This window comes from Periophthalmus magnuspinnatus, chromosome 11, assembly GCF_009829125.3.
Source record: "Periophthalmus magnuspinnatus isolate fPerMag1 chromosome 11, fPerMag1.2.pri, whole genome shotgun sequence".
NCBI classification, from domain to species: Eukaryota; Metazoa; Chordata; class Actinopteri; order Gobiiformes; family Gobiidae; genus Periophthalmus; species Periophthalmus magnuspinnatus.
The window spans coordinates 9,569,315-9,581,653 of NC_047136.2; the positions used below are offsets into that span (position 1 = coordinate 9,569,315).

Genomic DNA, 12,339 nt, shown 5'->3' on the forward strand with positions numbered 1-12,339 from the left:
TTACATATATTCATTAACATGTGTCCCTTTACAAATAAACACGAAATAAAAATGTGCGTTCCTGCTTAATTCACCTAATGCCCATCTGAACTCAGGGAGACCAGAATCACATTTTTGTCAAGTATTGAAGAGGTTTTGCAGTTTGCTTAAATTTCCATCAACGAACCAACAAGAAAATGGTAAATGTTGTCTTTAACGTAAATGTAAAGCATTGTGCCCCGTCTGCAGTATAAGCAATAAATATACTAAGTAAGAAACAGCTGAATCTTGCTGTAAATGCCCTAAGCTAGTAAAACAAACTAAGTGGACCCATTCATTAGTTCCATCGCAGATATACTGCTAAAGAATCGTACTTAATGCCTCCTGTAATGCCTGGGATTCACCGTTATTTCTCGCATTGATTTGGTCCTTATCAATCTGCACAGCTGTTGGAGGTAATGACGTTCATTTCCACTTGAGCCACTGCTGTCTGTGCTACTAAATTGCTATGCGTGGATCCTATGCGAAGATACAATCACTCGTCTGTCATAGAGCATGATGGATATTACTTTTAAGGTGTTCAGAGAGGTTTCACAGTGATGACGTCGGCAGCTGGCAACGCTCAACAAATACAGCAAAATGAGCATATGGCTGTTGAAGGGATCTGAGTGTTTAAGCATCAAGTGTGGGAAATATATAGTGTTTAGTATTGTATGGTTAAGAGGCAAAACACAGGGGAACAAGTGGATCTCAGGCGGTAAGAGCGGGGGTGATTCAGACTGGACAAATTGCTCACGACTATAGCCAAATATACAAAAAAAAAATGTTTATGTAATTTCAGTGCAACTGCTGTGCTGCTGTGTGCCCTTAATATTGTCATCTTATCCGCACCGAGATGTCATGTTCCACACAGTTGGATTAATCTATAGCACGGTTGGATTAATCAAACTCATATTACTTATTCAAGTTACAAATATTGCATATGGATTTGCACAGATATGAAAAAATGGCTGTGTAACTGTGTATCTCCCGATAAACAGATATTTTAAGACAGTCGCAGGCCACATAAAATGACGTGGTGGCCCACATTTGGCCCATGGGCCTTGAGTTTGACACATTTGATCTATAGCATTGATCTATGTTGCATTTATTTCATTATGGGTGTTTTTACTGTACAAGAATACTAATAAACAAAGACATGGCACATTCAGGCTATTTGTAACTAACTTTAAAACTTTTCCACCATGGATTCCAACTGGACAAATGATTACACTGGCTTCTCTGCTCAAAACTACATTGAAAACATGCATTGTAAGATGATATGATGACAATGATGGAGAATTGAATACCCCCAACACTATGCATTGCCCTGTGCCACACAACTTGACCCTGGATGTAACATTGCATAAGGGTATTAACTGTACGACAAAACTATTCAATTCTCAATTATATTTTACATAGCAAGGACACAAGCCAATTTAAAATATCTGGATCCAGTATTCAGGACTGAGATTTGTCTTGCTTTGTCTGCACATACTTCATCTGTCCATAATCGTGTAAAATTCCCAAACTAACATCGGGGTCATGCCATGCTTTTTGTCTGGATGTGTATGATATTCGCTTTATACAGAGTCATAGTGGCTCCTAATAGCGGTGGTACTTATTCCCTTGCAGCCTGTGAGTGCCGAGCCGGAGAAGTGGTAGTTTTGGATGAATGCACACCTTACTTCTTCTTGCATGAACATGGGGATGGCTGACTGTGAACCTGAGAGTGAGAGAGACCCAGGCACAGGAGGGAGTGAGTCAGTAATAATCCAGTGGCACAGTGCAATTTCAGTGTCAATCAGGAGCAGAGCTGATGCAAGACAAGGGGCCGTTCCCATGGAAGTGCTTCTACTACCAAAAAACAAACCAGGCACATATTTGAATTGTGTTCTACTTCCTACTAACGGCAATAATCGGAATAGTGAAATAATATTAGCTACAAATATAACATAACAGAACGACTTAAACAGAAAAAACAGTTTTGACACAGCGTCTAATTCATGATTTAAAATTAATGTGTTTCAGAGTGAAGAATAACAAAGACTATCGCCATTGGGCCCATCACAATAATTATTAATAATTGACTTATCGTTCAAAATATTATAAATGGAACCATAATTTTTGAGGGTCAGTATTTATCATGCACACTTTTCTTTGTAGAAGTGGGAAATGTTTGATTTTTTTTTTTTTTTTTAATGCAATATAAAAAGATTTGAGCTGCTGAGGGTTACAAACTAATTTCCTACTTAAGTGTCGCATTCTGCTGTCACAGTAACTTCAAAATGTGTTACTATGACAGGCCTAGTTGGCAAGTTACAAAATATGATACAGTCTACAAAAAGCTTTTAGTGTAAATAATAACTAAATATTTGCTCAAATAAGAGTATGAAACTAATTGATACGTATGAATTCAAATGGTATAAGGCTTTCTTTTCATTTAATGTCATCCATATCTATTATTTAGAGCAGGCGTCTGCAGCGACTCTCTAAAGAGCCACATGCAGCTCTTTAAAGCCTCTAATCCACATTACTTTGCACTTTGATTGATGAAAACAAAAACATTAAAAAAGTTAAATATAATACTTTATTTATTAAGTTTGTATTTAAGACTGTTTGTAGCATACCAAAGACTATTCATTCTATTGTAATTAATTCATTATTATTATTATTTTTATTATTATTCATCTGAGCAAATTCCATGCATAAAATCAGAAAGAACAATGATAATTTTGTACAGGAAATATAAACTGCAAAATCCAAAATGTTGCAAATTCTTTATAATGTATTAATAGCTGCAAACAGTTGACTTACTTCTTTTAAATTTAGTAATCATTTCATCTTGTTACTGTAAAAAAAGTATGGCTCTTTATGACTTTCATGTGGTTTGAAATGGGCCAATGTGGCTCTTTTGCTGTTAAAGGCTGTAGACCTCTGAGCTAGAATGTTACAATGAGTTTTTAAAAATGTTACGTGCAAGAATGTAATGCCACGTGATGCATAATCATTACAGATTTATGTATTTATGAAAGGATGCTGTGAGGAAGCCATTAACTTACACACCAGTTGTTAATTTAGAGAAATATCCCAACATAAAACATAGTCACAAAAAATCTGCATTGTACCCTCTAGTCAGACTTTACATCCACATTCACCTTTTGATCTGAAACATGCGCACATCCCTGCTATTCTGCACAGCTCAGATGTTAATAACAAATGCATAGCTCCTGGCCTTGAGCTTTTGGGCTGTTTTTTACACCAGGCAATTGATGCAGTTCTCAGAAACAGGGTCAGCGGTTGCCAGCTTTTAATGTTAAAAAACAAAAGGAGATCTGAGGACAGCCAAAAAAAAAGAGTGAAATGTAAAATAGACTCTGAGCGTGCTTGTTCCAAACATTCGCCTCTCATTATTGCTGTTGGGAGACACGGAAGTTGCCAAATGAATTTCCAAACAATTTTTCACCAACTAGGATTTGATGTCAAAGAGATCCAACTGTACGCCCGTGAGAAGTTACCCAACAGAAAGCAAGAAGCACTAGAGATGTGGAGGGAGACAGAGGGAGCAAAAGGAGAGGCAGGGAAATTGGAGTCAACAAGCATAATTAAAGCGAGTTAGCGGCAGAATGTGGAGGGAACTGTCAGTAAAACAACAGATTAAGAAAAATGAGATGGCATTGTAAAAAAAAAAAAAAGTGAAATGCAAAAAAAGAACCTTAGAAATCCTGTCATTAGCGAGACAAAGGCAATTTTATTTCATGTCACGTTCAGTTGATGCAAATGTAACAGGAAAACCAGTCCATCTCCAAACGTACCTTGATAGTGTGCGCTGAATCCACGGTAACGGTGGTTGCCATCTGTGACAAAATGCAACCGGAGCCAGTTCTTGTTGCTCACAATAGGCGAGGGGATATTACTGCCTGACAACCTGTGAAAAACAAAGAAAAAAAGGCAAAAGTTACATTCATGAGCAGAAACTTTTTAACTATTTGGCTTCAGTATAGCCAAACAACATACTGCGAACAGGAATGCCATATTTAGATGATATGAATTCAAGGGACACACAGTTCTAGCTATCAACATAACTGAATTTGAATGTGGAGGTAGAAGTTTGGAGTGTGCATTTGTATGTTCACTACATTGGTAAGGTCACGGCAAAGGTGGAAGATGATTACTTATTTGTGAACAGTTACAATAAGAATGCAATTTTTTATGTCTGTGTAATCCTCAGTCATCCAGGTTGGTTCTGTGGCAAAAGACGTGGACGGAATACAATTTTCTTTTTCAGGACAGAAGAAGCCACTTGGATGAATGGCCAAACGTCTTGAGTCTAAAACCTTTTCCCAGGTGACAGAATTAAATTTCCATCCATCCATCCATCCATTTTCTTCCGCTTATCCGGGGCCGGGTCGCGGGGGCAGCAGTCTAAGCAGGGACTCCCAGACTTCCCTCACCCCGGACACGTCCTCCAGCTCCTCCGGTGGGACCCCAAGGCGTTCCCAGGCCAGCCGAGAGACATAGTCCCTCCAGCGTGTCCTGGGTCTTCCCCGGGGCCTCCTCCCGGTGGGACATGCCCAGAACACCTCCCTAGGGAGGCGTCCAGGAGGCATCCTGAGCAGATGCCCGAGCCACCTCAGCTGGTTCCTCTCAACGTGTAGGAGCAGCGGCTCTACTCCGAGCTCCTCCCGTGTGACCGAGCTCCTCACCCTATCCCTAAGGGTGCGCCCGGCCACTCTGCGGAGGAAGCCCATTTCAGCCGCTTGTATCCGCGATCTTGTCCTTTCGGTCATTACCCAAAGCTCATGACCATAGGTGAGGGTAGGAACGTAGATTGACCGGTAAATCGAGAGCTTCGCCTTCCGGCTCAGCTCCTTCTTTACCACAACGGACCGATACAGCGACCGCATCACTGCAGACGCTGCACCGATCCGCCTGTCAATCTCACGCTCCATCCTTCCCTCACTCGTGAACAAGACCCCGAGATACTTGAACTCCTCCACTTGGGGCAGAGACTCACCACCATTTTTTAAAAACTGAACTTGGAGAGTGGAACAACCTGGGTTAGTCCTGTTTTTTGTCCTTGTTTAGTCAGCTTCACCCTGGTTTGTTGTGGGTTTAGTCCTGGTTGAGGGCTGTCTTCTATTATTGAAATTCGATCTTAAACAAGGTTAAGGTAAAATACAATACATCAGTCTTTTAAATGGACTAAGATGGACTAAACTGAGACTAAATCTGGACTAAACTATCCAGGTCAAGTCCCTGGTTTAGTCCATGAATCCCTGCTGAGTCTGGGGTCAAAAAGTCTTCAAATGTACAACCCATCAAACAAATGTAATCAGAGGACAAACCAGCACAATCACCAAATAAAATGATGCTTTGCTTACTTTGTGTGGTACCGCCATTTGCATTTAATCCACACTGACACAACAACCACTCATGCAGCGCTCTGTCTCGTGAACGGAACACTGGACTTGTATTTTCTCCACATGATACAAATGCAGCTTTGACTGGCTCCTCTCTAAAGCCGCAGAAATAAAAAGGTGGTGTTTGGCCTGAAGGCAGCTCACAGTGCGGTCGAGACTGAGGCCGACTTAGCCACACCTCCTGCCTCTTTTTCGCGAGTAGCACAGGGACAGGCAGGAGGCCTAGTTTCACTTCACAGCAACCTAAAGAGGAGTGGAGCCAAAGTGGAAACCAGGGGAGTGTTTTGTACTCCAATACGGGCACGAGGTCAGGACTATTTATAGGTATGGGTTTCAGAATGATGAAAAATTAGGACCATTGCCATAACAATTAGCAATTTAAAACTAAATATTATATCTTTTGAATGGGAAAAGATCAGGGAAGATACACCACACATCTGTGTTCAAGGAATTAAACTTGATGACTGTGAAACATAAGTACAATATTTTGCATCTAGATATTTTATTGCTATGTACTCTTTTGTTACTTAAATAAAAGTACAGATACCGGAGCAAAAAAAACCTCAAGTAAAAATAAAAGTATGTGAAAAAATCTATTAAATTACTCCTTTAAAAATGTACAAGTATTTCTTTTATAAGGCTGCAAATGTATTGATTTGGATAAAGATTTGAGCTGAATTTTGTTCAAAAGAAATAAGTAAATCAATTGTTTTCTCCTAGCTGTTTTAACTTTTTGTTTATTTTTGTTTGCTCAAACTACGAACGTGTTAAAAATAAAGCCCTCAGTCTTTTCAGCAAGTCACAGGTACTAAAAAATACTTTTTGCTTTTCAGTCCTGTTCAAACTGTATCGGAGTAGAAAGTACAGATACCTGCTCTCAAATGTAGTGAAGTAAAAGTAAAAAGTGTCCAGTTAAAAATTGACTTAAGTAAAGTACAGATACCTACAATGTTTACAGTACCTTACTACTTTTACTTTGTTCGGTTCCACCACTGTATACGCCACACCAAAACATGACAAAACCAACAACAATACATATGAATAACTTGAGCTACAGGATAAGACAACTATGGGAAAAACAGTTTTGTACTCATACAGTACCTTTCATCCATAAAATGTACTTAAATTGTGTTGTGCGTTAACCAAAGTACCTTAAAGGCGGCATATTCAACTAATAGGAATGGAAAGTTGTTTGTGGTTGTCCATACTCGGATTTGCTTTGCTCATCAGGGATTTGAAGCACCCATCCAAAGGCGCTGGTTATTAGAGGCTGGATAAGACCGTTTGCACTTTCTGATTATAGCCCACATTACATTTGTCCACTTAAATATACTCTTGTAGAAACAACAACAACACCGAGAAGCCAAAGCACCACTTTCAACAATATTAGCTTTTTGGCACTCAGGGAATGCGATGTCCCGAGCCTTTGATGGAGCACAGCACTTGTAGATAGAACCCAATTTGCAAGTCTTTCATCAAGTGTGCTGTACAAGATCTTCTAATTGGCTGTGGAGATGAACACGGCTCTAGTGTTTGGCAAAGCAAAGAGAGTGAGGTCAGCCCTGGTGGAGGACAGGACAGGAATTCTCACCACACGATTAAGTGCACGGGGTAAGGTAGGGACTTGTGTCTGAGAAGAAATCATCCTGGAGTATTTGAAGAGTCAAAGGTTGGAGTCCAAGATTTAGTTTGAGAAGTTTCAGAGGAAAAAAGTCAGGTACAAATTGTAAAAAAAAAAGCGTAAGAGTAAAATCAAATAAAAAGTGAAAAAATACAGACATACTAATATGGCCAGTTGTTTGTTTGTGTAGTTGTCCATGTCACGTTTTGTGCAACGGTGGCAAAGCAAATTTCTCAAAGTGTTTTTTTATTGAGCATTCAGTTAGAAAGACAATTTCAAACACATTATAATATATTTTTTACACTCAAACCCCAGAACAAACCCACCCTGTTAAACCATAAAGATATATATAAATAACTGAAGTAATAGTACTACTACAACATCTTTGATCTTACTTAACACAGGTTGCCGAGTGCTAAAAAACATATCTGTATAGTCTCTAATAGAAAATGTGGTTTTCTCTAATGTTAGATGGTGTATAACAGGGGTGTCAAACTCATTTTCACAGAGGGCCACATTAACAAAACGGTTGCTCTTAAAGGGCCAGATGTAACTTTAAGACAGTATAAATGTAAACAACTGTAATGTAAAACAAACGCAACTACTTTTTAATCTTGTTAATTAACTGTTTCTATATTCATTATTTATTCAAGTTACAAATATTGCATATGGATTTGCATAGATATGAAAAAATGTTGGTGTAACTGTATATCTGTAAACTGATATTTTAAGAGAGTCCTACCTTTTAATTTACTTTGTTTTGGGCCACATAAAATGACGTGGCGGCCCACATTTGGCCCACGGGCCTTGAGTTTGACACATGCAGTGTATAAGGTCAGCAAGCCAAAATCTTTCAAGCCATAAGTGTGGCAAAAGCAATTATATTTTTATATTTTTTAATGGAAATGCACAAATTCCAGTGATATACCAAATACTGCGATTGTGGCTTCAGATTCAACATTCACTCCTAATGCTTCAGAAAGAAATTTTAAAATGGATTGCCAGAAGTTTTTCAGCTTTGAACAAAACCAAAGCATATGTAAGAATGTCCCTACTTCATATGTAACAATGTTTCTACACAAAACAAACAAATAAAACATAAATAATCACATTAGAATCAGGTGCAGGTAAAATCCTTCCAGTCATATGTTCAACTAAATAAATCTGTTTTAAGTCTCTATTTGAACATTGTCAGAGTATAGTATAGAAGTTAGTCCCTCCCATGAATAGGGTTTATAATGAATATAAGCCCTATTCATTACCATTTTAAGCGATTATACACAAATGGTCACAATTCCTGGTTTGTTCAAAGAGCCTGTGGCAGAGTGCGAGCTCCCAAAATCCCTCCCAATCCCTCCCAGCCTTTCCCACTATGATCCTCAACATCAAATGCCGTCATACAATACCACTCTATACATCTCCCCTTTGATTCCTGCCTTTCATTTCAAATCCAACAGGTGTCTTCCATTCCTCCTACATTTCCATAGGATTTGTTCAGCCGCATAACCTTGCCTTCCTCCGGCACGTGTAGCTTCATATAAACAGTGTAAATTATGAAGTGTATTGGCCTCCTGTGTTCCCCTGTCTCCTCCCATAAACCCCTGCTGTTAACCTTCGCAGTCCATTAATATCAACACACACGTCCATACAGTTACATGGCCAATGGCATCGCCGTGGCAACATTCGAGGACTCAGAGCCTTGAATAAGAGTGGGATAAAGTGGGGCAGTGAAATGCTGATCCGGTGGTTTACACTGGACTGTATTTGTATGGGTCCAACACAGGAGACAGAGGGTCACCTTGTGCCCCAGATCAGTGGGAAGCTCTGAAGTCGCCCATTAGTCACATAAACACGATTATAGGATAGATCCATCTTGTCCTATTTGCATTCGGGACTGATGGGGAAAAAATGCACCGCTGTTTTGGAAAAGCAGAAAATAATTGGGTGAAATAATTACATGGAAACTTGGAAGTACTGCGTTAGAACTTACAAAAAGGATGACGTTTATGAGGTTTTTGAAATTAAAAAACTCAAGGCTACGTACACAAAAACGCATTCGAAGAAAACTGAATAGGGGAAGTCATTTTTGTTTGAGTGATAGACTAAAAGGCAGCATTTGTGTCATGTATTTGCCACAGATCTGATTACTCCATAAATGAAGACTGTGCAGTTAAGCAAATTTGAGTTGCGATTACGGTAAGTTATTTCTAACGGTCAAGACAATACTTGGGTTTGTTTAATCAACACCTAATCCACATCTAATCCTCTATAAGTAAAAGCATGTGGTTCGGAGCTAAATTCAGACTTTAGAGAAAGAAATTCAACCATTTTTGTTGTTAAATGGCAATGATAAAAATCTAATCAAATAAAAGAATGGTGATCAATCAATATCATATCATCCAGCCCTAACATAAAACCAACATTACGCACATTCTGCCTCTACAACACACAACACACACGTTTCTAGTTCATTTATCCTCATTATGTTAGGACTTGCAGCACATACATACAGCTCAAGGATTGGGCTGTATTTCTCTGTGGCACTACTCCATATTTACATCTCTTCACATGTGCTTTCTTGTACACATTATTCATATTTTCAGTCAGGTCACTTCCTGCTATCGTATTATTACACAGAATGCATCACTAGACCTTGACATTGTGCAAATCCAGTCAGTTTTAATCTGTTAATATTAAAATAAGAAGTAAATGATATAAAAACAAGCATGTCAGTCTGTTTCTCAGGCAGCACTTTACACCTCCGGAGCAGTGGGTGGTACGAAGGATAATTAGAGGAAGAAGCGCTCTTTCAGCTGAGGTGCCAAGGTCAGACAAACAAGGCACTGAAGGAAAGGTCAACAATTTGGGTCCTTAAAGTACCAAGTACTTTCAAGGAGTAGGTTCATCAGCATGGAATAAGTAGTCATTCAAATAAATGTAAGATACACACACTTCTAAGGCATTAAAATAACTATAGCTAGGACGCAATGGTAATATCTGTAAGTCGTGATATGTTTAACGGGAACTGACAAAGTGCAAATAAAGATAACCCAACACTAACTTTAAAGTGAGGCTAAAGTCTTGAATAGCTATACACACAGTTTAGTACATGAGACAGACTTTAAACTGACTAATGAACTAAAAGATTTCCAGAGCAGAGAAATATAAATGATGAACTATGAAATGAAAGTCTTTGGCACCTACAATATATAACACAATATAATCTCCCATATTCCCACCACCTTGTGCGAGCCACAGCCAAAGTGGCTCAGGATTTAAGGACTTTGTCTGGACTACTGGAGATGACTCATTTGTCAACATCACCCTCGTGTGGATTTGGAGTACTCAGGGTTTATGAAACTTTCTTGGGAAATCCTTACAATAGTTTGGGCCAAGTTTTACTGATACTGTGTAGTTAGTTGTTGAGTTGAGTCCAACTTTTCTGAGACATGCAGACTGACTGTGACGTCTTTCTGACCTGTAACCCGAGGTGGCTTTAACTGTTTGTCTAATGCAACACTGTGGAACATTCCTGGCCATGCAATAAAATCTCCATGAGGACAAGTAGGCAGACCCTCCACCAGAATCATGCTTATTTTTGATATACTTTGAATGGGAATCATGAAGATAAAAACTAAGGCAAGAAATGTTTACTACAATAAAAGTAAAGGTTTTGTACGCAGCTCAGGTTTAAGAGGCTTATATTTTTGTGATCTATGTTATAATGTTGTTTCCCCATCAAAAACACATCTGAAACAAAAAAACATGTGTGTTTTATTTCATTCACACATGTTTAACACACAAACCCTGCGTATTCAGGCTGAGTTCTTCTCTCAGAAAGAAAACACTCTGTTCCGCCATGTGATGTTATGTGGTAATACAGGGAGTTCTCCACTGTGTTTTTAAACTTCATACACCTTCACTAGAATCATTTGTATAATTTCAGCCCTGGAATTACCAATCTCTACTGAGCTAAAGGCGCTGTTAACTTGAAAACTATTGCTTCAACGCATTTTGAGCTTTGGAGATGTAGACAGACTAATAATACAGTATTACTCAAACATGTGTGAATGAAACAAAATACAACTCCAGGTATATTTTGGAGGGGGTAACAGCATTAAAACATGGCTCACAAAGGTCAGTTTTGTGTAATACAGGAATGCCGAGTATTCCAAGTATATTTCAAGTACATAAAATGCACAGATGACTGTATATACTCCTGCCAAGCACTTAAGTTTAAGGAAAGACTCAAACCTTTTTCTCCCAAATATTGCCTTGAGGTTGAGAGCAGCAGAGAAAGAAGCCCATTGATTTTCCCCATGTGAACAATTTGTAATGCATTATTAAATCATTCATCTGCGCTGATGGCTTGTGTCTGTGACTGTTAAGTGTTCTCCCCAGATATCTGCCGTAAAAGCACTTCAGAGCGGCCCGCGGCGGCACTAGATCATGTTCAGATGGGCCCCTGCGATTCGCTTTAATACCAGGGTCTGAGACGGAGAGGTTGGACAGCGGAGCCATAAAGCATCTCAGGTGAAGAAATGGCTGCTAATAAAGGCTACTGAAGCAGGCGCTGGTACTCCACTCATTAAAGTTGTACTGTAAGCAACTTCTCTGCCTTAGGTTAGCACTGTGGAAGAGGAACGCAGGGTTTAGACAGCAGTGAACTTCATGGTCAGCTTGATACAAAATATTGTTAAACTTGGCAGGTTGGACTACCCATTTCACATAATTTACATGATTCTATGAGATTTTTGCCAATTTATCCCCACTAAACGTATTTTTAAAATCATGAAACCGTGACATTAGTGCTTTTTGTTGGGCCTGTCACCATAGACTGTATACATAAATGGACAGAACTAACCTGCTAGCCGCCACGTTCCAAATAGGAAGTGAGTATGGAATACGCACTTCCAGCTCCATCGACTACAATTCACTTTATATTAGAGAACTGTGGCCCCTCTCTCTGTAACTGCTGCTGTCAGGCTTGTCATTTTGGTCTTAAAATGTTCGTATTGACCTGCTCTATATGGTCTTGGTATTTGTGTTTCACTTTTGAGTCCGTAACTCAATATATGAACATTAATAACAGACAAATCAGGTCGTTTCCGCTAGATTTGGCAACAGGTTTGATTGACAGCATTGCTAAGCGCTCATCTGCTACTAAACCGGTGGTGCGAGTGGGACCTTCAACATTTTCAGTCCAGATTGGCTCTTTGGTTGCTATACTCACGGTCAGAGCTCCAAAGATGGAACTCGGCTACAAATTCGCCCCAA

At 39.2% G+C, this 12,339-nt stretch overlaps 1 protein-coding gene across 1 annotated transcript in view; it reads right to left on the bottom strand.

Moving 5' to 3' along the window:
- The window catches only part of LOC117379073 (CUB and sushi domain-containing protein 3-like), a 319,068-nt gene that overhangs the window by 131,742 nt on the left and 174,987 nt on the right, over window positions 1-12,339 (bottom strand). The window contains exon 6 of the mRNA XM_055225479.1: window positions 3,834-3,946. Within this exon, the coding sequence (XP_055081454.1) occupies window positions 3,834-3,946 (113 nt within the window). The remainder of the gene's footprint in view (window positions 1-3,833; window positions 3,947-12,339) is intronic.